This window comes from Lycorma delicatula, chromosome 7 (assembly GCF_047948215.1).
Source record: "Lycorma delicatula isolate Av1 chromosome 7, ASM4794821v1, whole genome shotgun sequence".
Classification (NCBI taxonomy): domain Eukaryota; kingdom Metazoa; phylum Arthropoda; class Insecta; order Hemiptera; family Fulgoridae; genus Lycorma; species Lycorma delicatula.
The window spans coordinates 46804828-46823141 of record NC_134461.1 but is presented as its reverse complement, the minus strand read 5'-3'; the positions used below and the strand labels follow the sequence as shown (position 1 = coordinate 46823141).

At 29.9% G+C, this 18314-nt stretch overlaps 1 protein-coding gene across 2 annotated transcripts in view; it reads left to right on the top strand.

Annotated features, from left to right (window-relative positions):
* The window catches only part of cv-c (RhoGTPase activating protein), a 1097329-nt gene that overhangs the window by 232118 nt on the left and 846897 nt on the right, over positions 1-18314 (top strand). For both annotated transcript variants that reach the window (XM_075370603.1, XM_075370602.1), the window contains exon 2: positions 3042-3128. In XM_075370603.1, coding sequence (XP_075226718.1) covers positions 3094-3128 — 35 coding nt within the window. In that variant the 5' untranslated portion in view covers positions 3042-3093. The remainder of the gene's footprint in view (positions 1-3041; positions 3129-18314) is intronic.

Below are 18314 nucleotides of genomic sequence, written 5' to 3'. Positions count from 1 at the left end.
GCGGTCGTTTCAATTATTGGAAAGTTAGGATTAACTTTCCGTCATCGATTATGTTTTCCGATGAGGCCACATTTTACGTGTCAGGCCATGTCAGTCATCATAACGTAAAAATGTGGGGGTCAGAACCTGGCCCCCACATTTTTATGTCCCCCAGGAGTAGGCTGTCACGAGGAGACTCAATTATCTCATGAGGTGAGGAGGCTTTCCTCGATAATAATGAGGAGGCTTTCCTGAGATAATGGTTAGTCGTTTTCTGATTGGTGGATTGAAAGTTCAATTCCCTGGCCATCCAGATCCCCAGACATAACCCCTCTGGACTTCTTCTTCTTCTTCTGGGATTATGTCAAAGATAGGGTGTGTACGACAAGAGTAGCAAACATCCAGGAGCTGCGTGAGAGCATTTGGAATTGGATTTAAACCATTACACCAGAAATGCTTCAACGAACTTGGCAAGAAATTGGCTGTCGGATGTATGTTCTTCGTGTAGAGGTCATTTCGATGTAATGTGATATAATGTGAATTTTTGTTATAACCTTATAAGACAGACCTTAATTAAATTTTTTATTCATGTCGATATGTGTAATATTTTGGGAGATATAGTTAAATAAAAATTAGACATTTGAAATGGGATACCCTTATATTGTTTAAAATAATACATCTAAATCTGAAAACAGTAATTAACTCATATAACTTTTTCAAAATTACAAAAATATCGATAATTTTCACTTATTCTGTTACATTTTCTAAAAATAGAATAACCTTTACAGAAATTTATTCACTGCGAAAATCTTTGCAGTTTTGATAAACCACGCTCATAAAGATGATTCGAGTAATCCTAACCTGAAAAGGATAAACACGGTTTTATTTTTCAAAAGTATTAAATTTGTTTAAATTAGTAGATTTCATAAGAAAGCTACCTATTGTAATGGGTACGATGATTCGACTTCTTGAAAATTTTGACATATCTTCGCGTTTGACATTCCCCAGATACCAAAACCACCGTCAGCTCATAAGTTTATATATATAAAATATAACGATCCAAAATCTCGGTCGAGTTCGTTCATGGGCAAAATCGAACCATGGACGTGGAAATGGAGCGTTTTTAAAAAAAAACAAAATATCGAATTCGTTTAAAGTTCCTACTATTCTTTGAACAAGGGCCTAAAACTTATTTCAGTAAAGTTTTTTTATATCACCAACCACTGGCCCAAGTGATTGAAAAAATGGGGTTTTGAAGACAAAAAAATCGTATCAGTCCTTGGTAGGCACAGTATCGAATCGGTTTAAAGTGGTCGTTAATCCTCTTTAAACATTGCTTAAACTTTTTGTCTGAAACAATTTTTTATATGACCAACCTTTACGGCAAGGGAACACCAAAATGTTACTAGAATTGTAAGAAGATGGGGGCTTGTCGTATGCGAAACATGTGAAACATTTCACATGCAACCATTATCGTATTGAGTAAATTTTTTTTATTTCCTACTTAGCACCGTTGAACTCTATCTCCGCCTTCCGGGGTGTCGAAAGGAATTTTTTTTATTTATTTAGTTCGATTTCGTATATATTTATCGCATCAAAATAAATTTGGAGATAAATCTCCACTTGTACGAAATTTAATAAAGTAATTTTGTCTAATGAATGACTATTGATGACGCCATTGTAATGCACAGCGACAATTCGAACAAACCAGATTTTGTAGTTCTCATAAAAAAACATTTTTCTAAGTTATTCCGTACTTTCTAAAATTTGATTAAATTTTGATATTTAATTTAATTACAAAATTGAAATAAAATTGCGATATAAAAATAATGAAATTGGTCAGTAATGTATTTATTTTTAAAAATAAAACAGTAATTTGTTTTTTTGTTTCTATTAAAAAACCAAAAATTAGACTGTAAATCAATTAAGGTAAACCGGCTAGGTCCACTACATAGGCTGTGCAGGATTATTGATACTGTCACTATACGAAGGTAATTCCGTGTCACTGCTACGTTTACAAAAAAAAAGCAGATATTACTTATTTTCACTTATGTAGTTAGATTGTACGAAAATTGAATTAATCATAAGTTTCGTGATTTTTCTTTTTGTTGCAAATTACACCAGTTTTATTCAGTTAACATAGAGATGATTTGATGCACGTTAGTATCAATAAATAATCAAAAAATTTTTTTATTGTTTATAGATATAAACATCGTTAAAATTTATCATTTTTTGGATTACGTAAAATATAGTAAATTAAAAATATATTTATCTTTTCTGTTGGATTACTGATGGAATGTTGTTTAGATAACATTTCCGTAAAGATTCGGTATAGGTTGGCGTTAAGCTGAAAAAATAAAATTTCCATTCTTCGGAATATTAAAAATATAGTTAATATTAACTTATGAAGTTAGATTTCAAGAAAATTGAACAAATTATAAAGAATTGTTTTGCAGAATTTTTTTTCATTTGAATTACTTCACCAATTTTATGTGTTCTATTATTAACCAACTTGGTTCTAAGTATATTGATTTAGCAGGAATGACAGTTGTTTTTCTTTCAAAATGTTAAAAATATTCATATTAACTTATTTATATATATATATATATGTATACAAAAACTGGAATAGTTGTTCTTCCTATCCATCGAATAGTTCTTCTCATCTGTGTTTAGTAATTTTTCAGAGTAAAGTATATCGAGGATTAATATTACCCGAACTTAAATCGCATTCATTCAAATACGATAATTTATGTAAAAATTTAACAGAAAATTTATTTTCAGTATTAATTCTGAGAATTCTTAAACTCCAGTAGTTTCTTTGTAAACTGTTAAGAAATTAAAAAATATATATTTATATATATTTTCACGTTACAAATGTATACAGTACTCATTATAGTCCAAAGTAGTAGCTTAAAATTTATTATTTACACATACAATTTGTTATCGGTTTAGCAAGAATAATATATTCAGGAATTGTTTTGCGATATGTTTTTATAGATTTATTTCTTATTATTGTATTAATATACTTTTAATTAATGTTTGTTAATTTATTGTTGTTCCAGGTTTATGATGTTTGTATTTTGTGAATATTTGCTGCTAGCCTGATTCATTCCAATGTCTGTCGTCTACAATGATGTTCCAGCAGTAAGGTAAGATAAATGTGAAGTATATTTGTTAATTCCTTTAGTCTAGCAGTAGTAACATTAGTAATTTGTTCTATCTTATTCCAGACAGTTATTTTATATATGAATAAACTGAATAAAAAATAGAACAGTTTTTTTTTTGATAAAATTTTTTTTCAACTAATCGTACAGAAACCATGTAAACTAAAATTAAATTGCGGGTTTGTAGATAGATACTTTAAAAATGTGTTAAAATTTCATCGAATTAATTACAATAGAGGGTGAAAAGAATTATAACCGCTTTATATTTTTTCCGATTCCATAGTCGTTTGTTAGAACCATCATTCATAATTAGAACAAAACGTACAAAATTTTATTTAGTAAATAATTTTATTTCTTATGTTATAAATTTTTACGCCAAATTTCATAGGAAACTTAATTTTCTTTAGCCCATTTATTTTCGTTATTTTATTTTTTTTAAGTTAGGTATGTAGGATTTGAGTTGAATATTATGACAGGATATCCTACCGAATTCTAACCAACTACAGGATGGAAGTAAATCTATAATTAACGTCACGCGTATATATATATATATTTATGCTTCAATATTTCATTTAATTAAAACTGAAAAAATCTGATGTGGTCACCACATGACTTCCTTGTACGCCTACTAAATTACATATACACGTTTTTTTTAAAATGAGTACAAAATATTTTATTTCATTAATAACTTCTGATATTTTTTCACATATATGTATATTTTTTTAATTATTATTGAAATATTATGTATCGTAAATTTTTTATACAGAATTAATAATTATTAATAAATCAATATATTTAAATTTAAAAAAAGGAGATGAAGTCTGATTCGAACCGATGTGCCCTTGTAAGATCCAAATATTTCATTAATTAAAATTTTATTTGACTATTACTCTGGAACCAATGAAAATAAATACCACTTATGATGTATTGTTGAAAACCTCTCAACGGGGTTTATGACTGCAGTTAAGGAAAAGTTCAAAATCCAAATCTTTTGGATTTTGGGCTTTTTTGGTTCAATGGAATGCATCAAAAGGGGAGGTGCACAACTGGATGTTACAACAGTCCTAAACCCAAAATTTCAATATCCTACGGTTAATCGTTTCAGGGTTATACTAAATACATACAAACGTCACGCCGAACTAATCAAAATAGATTCAGGGATGGTCAAAATGGATATTTCCGTTGAAATCTAAAAACCAAACTTTTTCGCGATCACAATACTTCCTTTACTTCGTACAAGGAAGTAAAAAACTTGTGTATTTTCTAACAACATATGATAAATTTACATCTTTATAATATGTTATTTGATCAAGTGTAATATATTACATCCTGTATTGCGTTTTTATACCATTAGATTTTGTAGATATACTCGTATAGCGGCTGTTAAGGAAATCAATGCCATCAATAAATCTTATTGGCACTGGCATTCGTTTCCATAGCAACAATTACCCTATCTACTAATTTATTTCACTAGATCTCGCTTAAGTAGCATGCTTTTCTGAGCAGATACAATTATTTCTTATCTTCATAAACTTACTACATTTCATTTTACTATTCTAGTTTAATAAATGCAAAATAGGAAGGATTTTTTCTTACTGAAAATCAATAATGTACGGAACTTTCAGTTTTTTAAAATATGTACAATTGTATGACTGATTTTTATTACATTATTTTTTTTTATTAAATTTTTCTCAAAACTTAAATTTTTTTATAATTTTTATTTTTCTTTATTGTCGGGGAATAATTCAGTTTAATTCACTTTTATTTAATTCAGTCTTTTTTTTAATTTGATGTATGGTTCCGTGTTAAAATTATTCTACTTTCACTTTACCAATTTTAAACTCGTAATATTAAACGTAGGCCTTTAAAAAAATACCGCAATAAACAATACCTTGTTGTAATCATTTCTTAACATTTTCTTTTTATCGTGTTTCACTTTTTTTTCTTTTTCTTTTCTTTTTTTTTTGCTTACCTTACATATTATAAATAACAATATCTTTATGGTTATTCTATATATGTACTCATTTTTATTATGGTATATGGATATGTAGAATAGAATATACATGTATATATATTTTTTTTACGACTTATTGTTGATGTTTGGACCTACATACAACTGTAGCCTATTGAGAAAAAAATGAATAAATATTGTAAGTGAAAGCTTCTTTTGTTGTACAATATTCATCTACGTATTTCCTTATTGTATAAATATAAAATTCCTAATAATCAAGTAAAATTTACCTACTTTTATTTAAAATTTAAAATAAATGTTAAATTTTTACCTTATTATGGAAATTAATTTTTTATTAAAAATTATTTCTTTTTGTTACTTTATATAAACAATTTGTAAGGTATCACTATTGGTATTTCGCATAAACTTCATATTTATTACATGTATTCGATGCATAGGGACCATTCATAAATTACTGTCGCTCTTTTATATGGGGGGGAGTCTATAGTTAAATCGAGTGATGATTTATATGCAGGTGGCGAAGGAGCTACATAGGCTTTTTGTAATACCGGTTGATTCAAGAAAGACTTGACAATTTTAAAAGAATATAAAAATTTATTGAGATAACTTACAGATTCGGTTGAGGTCGTATTTCATAGAAAAAAAACATCACCCAACATTCACTTTGGTTGCTATGGCTTCTATTTGTAATGCGACATACATCCCAAATGAAGTCGATTTCATTCCAGATTGCAGCTAGCAAGTCGGGCGTTACCTCTGATAGCGCGGCGTTAATTCTCAGTCTTAACTCAACAAAATCAGCACTTTAATGAAATCCACAAGAAAAAAATCTAGCAGGTTCAAATCTGGGGAGGGAAATGGCCATGCAATTGGACCTTTATGACCATTCGACCGATTTGGAAATCGAGTATCAAGAAAATCCCGGACTTTTAGGCCGTAGTGAGGTGGTCTCACTACTGATAGTCTTACTGATAGTATTGGCGTCCGTCTTGATCATTATCGTCTAACTGAGGAATTTGAAAATTCTGAAGTAAATCCAGATTAACGATACCATTTACGGTTGCCTCCTGGAAGAAGAAAGAGCCGTGTAGTCTCTGCTAAGGAAACAAAAAAAAATTAACCTTACTTCACGATTGTGCCCTCAGGGTTTTCGCTACCCCGCATTCGGCAGTTATGGATCAGTTCACCTTGCCACTGATGTGAATCTTTGACTCATCACTAAAGATTACATTGTCTAAAAATGTATCGTTGTCTGCAATTCGATCCATCACTTCTACACAAAACTGCATCCGAGCAATTTTTTAGTCTTCTACAATGTGTTGAATCATGGTTAGTTTGTACGGCTTCAAGTGCAATCTTTTACGTAATTCGCGCCGAACAGTCATTTGTAAATTGATTGTCTCACATGAAGCACGTCGAGTTGATTTCTTCCGATTGTCTCACTTGAAGCATACCGAGTCTATTTCTTCCGACTACGTGCAAATCTTTCTCTGAATTGTTCCACAGAAACTTTTCAGGGACGCTTGGGCATCCTGGTGATTTTGTTTGTTTAACAGAACAACCTGTCTTAACGAAGGTTTGGTCCCAGGAGTAGAGTGTATATCTACTAGAAAGCTTCCTACCGTAGTCTTTACGAAAATTATGTTGAATTGCAATTTCTGACTGTAAATCATGAAACCAAAACACACAGCGAACACGTTCTGCACCAGTAAATGTATCCACTTTTTAACAAAACTGGTAACAGCCTTGGTGGCCGAATTCGACACGAATAAACTACCCGAGTCAATAAACACTTTATATGTTTTTCTTTGAAATAAGATCTCGAGCGCATTTGTAAGTTACCTAAGTAAGTCTTTATCAATAAAAAAATTATAATTAAATTTCAAACTGTACGGTAAGACTCTCGTAGATATCATTCCTTTCGCTCAAAATACAAAAATTTCTGTAATATAAATAAAACTGTTTTTAACAAAACGATACTGATATTAAAAAAAGTAAGACATTACATATGTATTATCAAAATCTGTTATTAATTTATAATTTACTTTGAAAAAAAAATACATGTAAATATATATTTTTTTGTTCGGATTGTGATAAAAAAATACGGTGAATAATTTTTTATTAAAAAAAAGTAATAAGGTTACATAGAATTCGATTTAATCTCCTTCAAACTACTGTCCTTGGCTAGCAATGCACTTATCCCAACGTTGACTCCATGACTGGAGGCATTTCTGGAAGGCGTCTTTCGGAAGGGCTTTCAGCTGCTCGGTCGTGGCCCTCTCAATGTCAGCAGTGGTATCAAAACGTTTTCCTTTAAGCACAGTTTTAATTTTTGGGAAGAGCCAAAAGTCGCACGGTGCTAAATCCGGTGAGTATGGCGGATGTGGACAGACAGGAACACTTTTTTTCGGCCAAAAATTCGCGAATGAGAAGCGAGTTGTGACACGGCGCGTTGTCGTGGTGAAGAAGGAAGCCATCGGTCCATTTTTCTGGTCGCTTTCTTCGTACGTCGTTTCGCAAACGTTGCAGTACACCCTTATAAAATTCAGAGTTTACAGTTGTTTCCCTTGGAACCAACTCTGATTGCACTATGCCCTCACTATCGAAAAAAACGAGCATGACCTTGATGTTGTATTTTGACTGACGTTCCTTTTTAGGGCGAGGAGATGAACTGGTTTTCCATTGGGAACTCTGCATTTTGGTCTCAGGGTCATAGCCATAGACCCAACTTTCATCTCCAGTTACAATTTTGGCCATGAAGTCCGGAACTGCATGAAGACGACCCTTCAACTCCGTGCAAATTGACACATGATTTTCCTTCTGTTCATCACTCAAAAGTCTGGGAACAAATTTTGCACTCACTCGTCTCATTTGCAATTCATTAGTTAAAATGCTTTGAACGGATCCGTACGAGATGTTAAGGTCTTCCGATAGCTCTCGAATAGTCATTCGCCTTTGTTTGAAAGAACCATTGTTTCTACTTTTTGCACATTTTCAACTGTTTTTAGGTTACTGGACGTCCCGCACGCTGCTCGTCTTCAACAGACTCATTTCCGTTTTTAAATCGGTCATACCACTTGTACACAGTCTTCAAAGTTACCACATTATCGCCGTACACCGATTCTAACATTTCGTGAGCTTCTTTGGCACTCTTTTGCAACTTAAAACAAAACTTAATGTTAATGCGTTGTTCAAAATCCATGTTGCGCGACAGACTCGATAAACACAACCTCACTCTAGCGGCTCTGGCAGCTGACTGGCAAGCTCGAACGTGTTACAACTTGTCCCTGCCTGTCTCAGTTGATCACACTATTGGACAAATTACAGCATATGTCGGCAGTTTCCGCTATAAAAATTCATTCACCGTGTTTTTTGATCACACCTCGTATATACACATATGTTTAAATAAATTTAACAAATTTGAAAACAAAATTTTTCACCCGGACACTCTTTTATTTATCCTATATTAGTAATTATTCTATATTAAAGAGCAATGTTTGGCAGCTGTGTTTTTTACATATTATGGTTGTGGAAGTTTTTAATTTACTTGTTACTAGATTAAAAGAATTATAATGCAGCCGACCTCCGAGGCTGAATAGGTAGCGTCTCAACACTTTATCCGGAGGTCCCGGGTTTGAATCCCGGTTAGGCATGGCGTCTTTCGTACGCTACCAAATTCCACCGAGCTAATGGTCATAGCTTTTGATGCTCGCTCTTTCATAACAAAAAAAAAGAAAATGAATTATGGAATTTATTTTTCAGTAAATTCTGAAAAATAAAAGAAAACAAGTAATAAATTGTTTATTGTGAGCATAATAATCATAAAAGTCAATAAATCGTTCTACCATTATTTTTCAATAAAATAATATTGAACAAAGCGGTGTCAGGCCAATGCTCTCATTTATATCTACGTTTTATATTTGTATTTTACGATATCAGATTAATAGTACACGAGTATTTTTTTAATATATATAATTTGTTGATTTTATTATGCTATAAAAACTCGATTTCCCAACTACGATTTCTTTACTTGTAAAATGAATCTGAAGTAGCATATTGTACAACATAACTTTGTTCGTACTATTTTTATTATCTGGTTTTTCACAGCTGACTGAATATTCGTTTAGATAATTATTTATACTTTAATTAATATTTCCTGTTCGATTACAAATTGATTATCATTATGTGAAAGTAAATCTTCTATCTTGTTATATACTTACATTGCAAATAAGGTTTATTAATATAATCAATTAAATGGGACTTCATTTTATAACTCCGTAATAAAATAGCCTATCAGTTTAGTTTAATAATCATAAATGTTAAATAACATCTTAATTTAAATTTATTTTTTATTATTATTAAATATTCAAAATGAAATCTTGGAAAGTTATTTTATTACTGCATGTAGAGTAATAAAATTGTTAAACTTTTATTTATTTATTTAACTTCATGGTTAATTATGATTATTTTTATTATTTTATATTTACCTATAAATTTATGTATCAATTAAAATACATTCATCAGCATTTGACTACGCTGTTTAAATTTAAAAAGGAATTAATTTTATTTATTTAATTTTGATTTTTATATTTAATGTTCTAGTAATATATCTGTGCCAACAGTTCCTCTAATTAAATGGTGATCAACTGCTTTCTTTGAAAAAAATACCGGTATTTCTTATGAGTGATATGTCTTTATGCGCAGATCGGTTATATTTATTATTATCTGCGCATGATAGTTTTTTAATTTACATGTAATAAATGTTTTCCGTTTGCAAAATAAATATTCTGTATGTTTTTCTTTTTGTCAATTTTTGTTTCTTCTTTACAGTTTAAGTTTAAACATTCTGACTTTCAGGTTTAATTAAAATTTATAATGTATTATTTTTGTTTTTTATAGAAAAATATTTTTTTTCTAGATCCTTTAACTTGTTTCTTACGTTTTCTCCATTTTCCCCATTCTTCCGGAGTAATATGATTATTATAATTTTGTTCTCTGTTTTCAATATTTTATGTATTATTTTATCTCGGTTTTGATTTTTTTATTACCGTTTTTGTTTTGATTTTTAATTTTAGCATACGTGAGATGTAATAAGTACTTTTAGTAAAATTTTCGTACAATTTTAAAATGATGAACTATGTATAAAGTATAATTTCGAATGGGTGTAGTTAAAATTATAATTATATATATATATATAACCTTTGACTTTAATTTTAAATTCACTCTTCTACGTACATGAAGTAATTCTAAAGCTAAACTCATGCAGTAAACATAGAGTTACTATTTTATGAGCTTATACCGTATGTTAGTCTCCTCTTATGTAGGCTGTTATTATTAATATATATTACTGTTATTATTAAATAACTTAAATAAATATATACTATATATAATCTTATTACAAAATATTAGGACGTGTTTATGAACTTTTAAAATATACCAAAGCTCTTAATGTTTCTTATCTTTTCTTTTGTTACGTTGTTTTTCTTGTAAATCTAATTTCCTCTCTTTCTATGTTTATGAAATATGTAAACGTAAATTTATGTTTTATGACCAGGAAAATTTTGATTTTACATTTTTCTTTACTTTTTAATATTGTAGCGTATGAGAAGAGAAATTAAGTGTCTTGATTTATGTAACGAAGAGCTCAGCTTCATGTTTACTGTATATCTCAAGATTTAGGTTTAGTATGCATCCATCGGATATGACAGTTCCATACGCAGGGCCATCAACACAAACAAAAAAGACACTAAGTTTACTGATCCGTTATACCTTTATTAATCCATCTTATTATTGATCCACTTGTGTGCCCTGCTGCAACCACTCAGGAAGAAAGAATCAATTATAAATAAAAGAAATGGATAGAAATGCTAAAAAAAGATGATATGCCCACAGAAGAATAAAAATCAAGAAAAATAACCTCAGCTAAAGTAGTGTTTTTGATTCCCTCCAGGCATTGGTTATCTTTAACCCACCGGGTAGTTCTAGTGGTGAACGCGTCTTCCCAAATCAGCTGATTTGAAAGTCGAGAGTTCCAGCGTTCAAGTCCTAGTAAAGGCAGTTACATTTATACGGATTTTAATACTAGATCATGGATATAGGTATTCTTTGGTGGTTGAGTTTTAATTAACCATACATCTCATGAATGATCGAACTGAGGACGGTTCAAGACTACACTTCATTTACACTCGTACATGTCATTCTCTGAAGTAATACCTGAACGGTAATTCCCGGAAGCTAAACAGAAAAAAAGGCCACTGCCTTTTTTCTGTTTAGCTTCCGGCATCTATATTGACCAAACATTATCGGTATATTTTTACCCAAAACGAGAGCAGCTCTTTGTTGATTAAGGATTTTTCGTTGACTAGACTATAATATGCTACAAAAGTTTCCAATTCTTAACAATCTTCTGAAATTTTCTTTAGGATAATTTTGGCCCATCCTTAAATAGCGTATGGAAATATACAATGAATTACAAAATTTTTAATCAGACCACTATTGAAAGATTTGATAAAGGTTTTTACTTTATACAGATTACTTATTTATATTTAAAAATTATTTCTTATGTAAATAATACTGCCCTGATTTTTTAAGCAGTCCAGTCGAGTGGATCATTTTCCGGTGTCGAGTATGATACTTTTACAACAAAAGTTGTCTTAATGTAAATAATCTAAGCCTTTTCTTTTTCCTGTTTAGCCTCCGGTAACTATCGTTTAGATAATTCTTCAGAGGATGAATGAGGATGATATGTATGGAGTATAAATTAAGTGTAGTCTTGTACAGTCTCAGTTTGACCATTCCTGCGATTTGTGGTTAATTGAAACCCAACCACCAAAGAACACCGGTATCCACGATCTAGTATTCAAATCCGTGTAAAAATAACTGGCTTTACTAGGACTTGAACGCTGGAACTCTCGTCTTCCAAATCAGTTGATTTGGGAAGACGCGTTAACCACTAGACCAACCCGGTGGGTTAAATAATCTAAGCCGAAATTTAATCAAACCTACATTTGTATAGGCTGGTAAAATTAATGGAACCATATCGGCGAACGGATTTTTCCACCTTTGTAATGTGACTGTAATTGTTATTTATATGTAAAATTGAATTACTTCCTAATTTTATAGTTTAGTTTCCTAATTTATAATATTATTCTAATTTTGTTATAATATTTGTTAATTCGGCAGTAAATTTAAATTCGCTTTACGTTACATCCATTTTACCGGTATTTTCTTCATTTAACAATTGTAATATCTTAACATAAACTAAACGTATCCTTTTTTTCCATTGAATACTGTAAGGTTGAATATTATTTTATAATTCATTGTAACAATATGTATATCATTTCTCCGTTTCTCAAAAAGGATAAAAGAAAGATGCTAGTTATTTATTAAAGTCAAAATAGATAGATTATTTATTAATAATAAGTTGATTGGAAAGAAAAAAATAGATTGAGGGGCATTGCTAGCACCCCCTCCGACAAGTATGAGAACTTGGCGGCGGCGACGCTACCTCTATAATCTTTCAAATAGGATTTTTCGATAATTTCCGTACCTTCAAATTCATTTTATTAAATACATAAGAATTATATTTGATAAGAGAATTGTGTTTAAGAATTTTGAATAGAAAGATAATCTTATGTGCAAAACAGTTTTTTTTATTGAAGCGCATCAAAGTCCCACAGTAACTACTCTAAAAATATTCAGACTTGGAGAAGTGGTCCGACCGAGATCAGCTGATCCTTATTAGTCTTAAGAACGATTCAGTAACGACTCAATAAATTTCATCAAATTGTAACATTCATTTCTAATTTCAATGAAACTGGAATAATAGTTTGGAAATTTTTGATTTCAAAATTTTATATTTAGGCATATATATATATAAAACATACCGTCAAGTATTTTTCATGATTTGTTTAATATTTATATTGAATACTGTTCACGCATAAACACGCTTTTCGATTGAAAATAAATCGAGTAACGATGTGGGTTGCTTGGTCGATTCCATTTTTACTTCCTTGTACGAAGTATTGTAATCGCGAAAAATTTCGGTTTTGAGATTTCAACGGAAATATCCATTTTGACTATCCCTGAATCCATTTTCATTAGTTTCGGCGTGACGTCTGAACGTACGTATAACTAGTATAATTAATACGTATGTACGTATAATTAGTACCAAAAAACGATTAGCCTTAGAATGTTGAAATTTTGGATTTAGGACTGTTGTAACAACTAGTTGTGCACCTCCCCTTTGCAATTGCAATCGACTGGACCAAATGTGTCCAAAAACTTTGGATTTTGGACTTTTCTTAACTGTTATATCTTTCAAAAGCTCTAATTGAGAGCTTTTGAACGATATATCATATGTGGTACTTATTTTCACTGGTTTCAGAGTTATAGCCAAATAAAAGTTTAATTAATGAAATATTTGGATCTTAGAAACCTTAGCACATCGGTTCGAATCCGACTCATTTTCTTTTTTCTTAATTTAAATGTATTGATTTATTAACAGTTATTGACTTCTGGTTGTAAAAACTTTTTGCAATAAATAGTTTCAGTAATAATAAAAAAGTAATATCCAAAAAATTAAAGAAGTTATTAGTGAAGTAAAATGTTATGTACTTTTAAAAATGTGTAATGTTATTTAATAGACGTACAAGGAAGTCATTTGGTGTCCACATCAGATTATTTCTGTAGGTATCCCATTTTAACACGAGACATATTGTTTTTTTCCTACAATTCGAAGATACCATACATTATTAAGAATAATATTCAAAAATAATTTGTGATAAATGTTTTTATCACATTTCTTCGTTGAGATCTAGTATATGAATGGTTTGCAAAACACATTAGCTCAACATAATTATGTTTAGACGTAGAGTTGTATGTAGAAAAATTGAAATATATTATATTGAAATATAACAAAAAACTTCATCTATAAGGAAAATGATCGAATGAAAGTTTAAGCTTGACAGAATCTGTTTTGATTTCATTTTTTTCATTAAATTGTCCATAGAATTCCTTGTAGATAGTCATACTTGCTTCTAAATATTTTTTTTTTTTTTTTTGTAATAAAAGAATGATTACTAATCTTGAAAATAAATTTGGAGACAAATTTCTTTTTTGAAAAAGCTTAATTGATTTATCTTTTCATTTTCATTTTCTTTTAAATTACGTGTTTTATATTTCGTAATTATGAAATGTTGTAGAATTTAACATAATCTTAATACTGAATGAAAATTAATTTTATACAGATTTTTTTGCTCTCAAATTTTATCACTATGCTTGACTGGTTATCTGTGTTTTATAACTGTGGCATAACGACGCAATAATAAACTCAAATACTCTATATTATGTTACTTATTATTTCACTTAGTTTAAAGAGTTTTTTGTTGCGTTTCAAAAATCTAAAAACGATTTGTATGGTTTGCATAGATTTCCAATAATTGAATAATATATTATTTGTGAAATCTATAAACTATTTTGAAAATTATGTTAAAATTGATCTTTGGGCTAGTGTTCCTGAATATTAGGTGTAAACCACCTATTTTCTATGAAATATATCGATAACTGGATAGTGTTGCCGCAAGTAACAAGTGATGTCTACGTAATTATGTTATTATTTAAAGAATAATATAAAACGAAACCGCCTAAATCATATTACCATTTACACTCTTACAAATATAGTTTAAAAAAGCTTCTGTTTCTGATGTAGCTATAATTAAAGTAATTTTTGTCTACTAATAAAGCGGAATGAATTATACGCCTTCTTTTTCAGTAGATAACTTCAATGGCAAACGCGCGGGAACACACATACACCACATATGTACTGAATATCCTACAGGCAGTAGAGTTGAATATTTTTAAACTAATGTACCTAATTACGCTCACTTAAGAAGCACTTTTAACCGTCGTTAACGCTTAATATGATCTAATTGCTTACCTTGTTTTGATCTCCCCTGGTAAGAGCTTTTTTTGGTTGAAGTTAAAATATACAGCCCATTTTAATGCGGTTTTGATTTGGTTAGAAGCCATATTAATGGGTAGTGAATATTATATATGATTTTAGTTGGCTGCTCCATTGCTCATTCTCTCATATTATTACGTTCGTATATACTGAGTAAATATTCCTAATTTATTATATGATATAGTAAATTTAATAAGAATATTTTATGAATTTTAAAAATCCTAATTAAAATAAATATTATTACAATAATTTTAACAGTTAGTTAATATTCGTAATTAAAAAAAAATGATGTGGGCAACGCAAGACATCGTTGTACGCCTATTAAATTACATTTACACATTTTTTTTTTTTTTATGAAAAGTACATAAAATTTTATTTCACTTATAACTTCTGATATCTTTTCATAATTTTTATTTATTGTTATTTTTGAATTATTATTTATTGTAAAACTTTTTTTTACAGAGGTTAATAATTTATTAATAAATCAATAATTTAAATTAAAAATAAAAAGTTAAAAAAAAGGGAGATGAAGTCTGATTCGAACCGATGTGCCTTCCCCCCTAAGATCCAAATATTTCATTAATTAAAATTCTAATTTACTATAACTCTGGAGTCAATGAAAATAAGTACCACTTATATAGTTGAAAATAAGTACTGATATATTGTTGAAAAGCTATCAATAGGGGCTTATTACAGCAGTTAAAAAACGTCCATAATCCAATTTTTATTGGCCTAAACCGTAAGTCTTTGGTTCAGTCGATTGCGGTCAAAAGTGGATTTGCACAACTAATGTTACAACAGTCCTAAATCCAAAATTTCAACATTCTACGGCTAATCGTTTTTGATTTATGCGAGATACATACGTACGTACAGACGTCACGCCGAAACTAGTCAAAATGGATTCAGGGATGGTCAGAACGTATGATTTTAGAAAATAAAATCGTATGATTTTGTGAAAATATCCACAATCAGATAGAAATGTCCAAATTTGACAACCAGTCCAGAGCACTCGGAGTCACTTGATCTAGAGTCCCCAGATCATCATCAAACGCTCGAAGTGGGCAATCCGTAAAAATATGTTCTATTATCTGCTTCCTCGGGGCGATATTGACTCTTAGCAGATGAAATCGATTCAGTGTTCCAGTGACACATCCGTAAGTTGTTACCAATGGGGATTGATGAGTGCTTTGTGCTTGGTTGGTCGTGAAAAGGACTATTCATAGATAAATTCTTCTGCATACTTGTTGCTGTGTAGCAGCAACCTTCGTAGAAGAATCAGCCGGTACTAGACCGTTGCCCAGGGTTCGCCCGATTGCAGTAATCACAATCTTTGGGGAGGCTTCTTCCTTGACGCCCAACATAATAGTAAACTCTTTTAAGCTCAGCCTAATAGATTTTTTTTTGGTAGGTATTAGCCAGTTTTAAGGGACTGATTCAGGGCATCTATTTATTAAGTCTGACAATTTTTTTCTGTTTTCACTTCCTTTATTAAATCATAATAATAGTAAAGCCACAAAACTTTCAGACTGCGTATCTTTCTTTTTAACAATTTCAGTCATATTTCAGCTAATTTATCTATCAATTTAAATGAATCATACCTCATTTTCTTCATAATAAAAGGCTTAACATTTTATATAATGAAACAGAATTCGATAAAATTAATATTTACAGAGTTATTAATGTTTAACAAATTTTAAAGGCAGCCATTTTTTAATTTTGAAAGATAAATTTGTCAAACTTATTTATTTTTTAAAAGGTATTTTTGGGTGCATGTACATCAGTTTTCATTAAAATATATTTGTCCGTTCTTAAGATATAAAGTTTTATTGAAAAAATAGAAAGTGGCGTTCAAAGGGAAAATGAAATAAGATAAGAGCATTTGTCAACAGGAACGTTTTTGTTTATTTTGATGTCTTAAATTATTCCTTTTCGGTTTGCCTAAGATCTGGGACACTCTGTATTAATCCAAATAAACTTTTATAGAATTGATTCACGAAGAATGTAACAAACTATCAGGACACGTTCTATTCTTGAAAATAAAGAAAAACGTTTATATAAATAGAGGTTTGGAAACGCTTCGTTAGCGAGTATTAGCTGACGAAAGATTTTGTCATGATTTGCCATCATTAAAATTAAATCAGTCGGTAATTCTTGGACTCAAATTAAGAGGTAAATTTAGGGGTTGTACCAGTAATCTGACCTGAAAAATAGAAAAAAAGAATAAGATCCAAGAATTGTATTTTTAGTAACTTCTGAACTTTTTTTGGGGGGTCGAAAACACACTATTTTATGGTTGGCGTAAAATAACTTAGTTAATTGGATAATAAACACATCAAATTTATAAACAAAACTTGTAGAGAATTCTATTCTGAGTAAAATGGTATGAATAATCCGTAGATACGAAATAAAAACGTAAGAATTTCGAAGTTTATTAAAAACAAAACTTATCAAAATGTGACAGAATTTAACTGTGTATTAAATGAAACAAAATTGTTAGTAATTCAAAACAAAATGGATTTCGTATTCCTATGCTACTTAACAAACGACTACATACAGCAGGTAATGTGGTGAAGATTATTGGAAAGGTTGAAGGATGAATAAATGTTTAAATGTTAAAAATTGTACTTTTTTATTATTATTTGGATAATTTATGAGTATGAAGCAGTATACTTTAAAATATCTGACTTAAAATAAAATATTTATTCTTTAAAAGCATAGCAAAACACAGATTATTTGTTTTTAATGTTTTTACTAATTTTATTCATGCACTTTCACTCACTCTAATGAATATTTTATTTACACATTATTTAAAACCGACATTAGATTTTTAACCGAGTAAAAACCGAATTAAAACTGATTATTAAAATTGATCATCTCAATGTTTTTGAATTTGGGCGGGTTCATGTCTTTAGTCATAATATAGTAATAACTCTTATTAAACTTCGATTTTATTTTAATATTTTTCTCAGTGTTTTTTTTTTCTAAGTGGGAATTTCATCAAAGTTATTTTTCTCTCTTTGTTACGTTTGAAGGATTAGAATTTGTAAATTTTATTTCCTACAGTATTTAAATTGTTTTGACCTGTATCGTTTCGATTGCTTCTGTAAACTTTAATATATTCCATTAAGTAAACTTAAACTAGGCTTTCCGAAATTAATATGAAATAGTTTTTGTACTATAAACTTTTTAGTTACAGTAATCAATCACACTGGGTGTTCAAAAAATGACTCAACCTTAT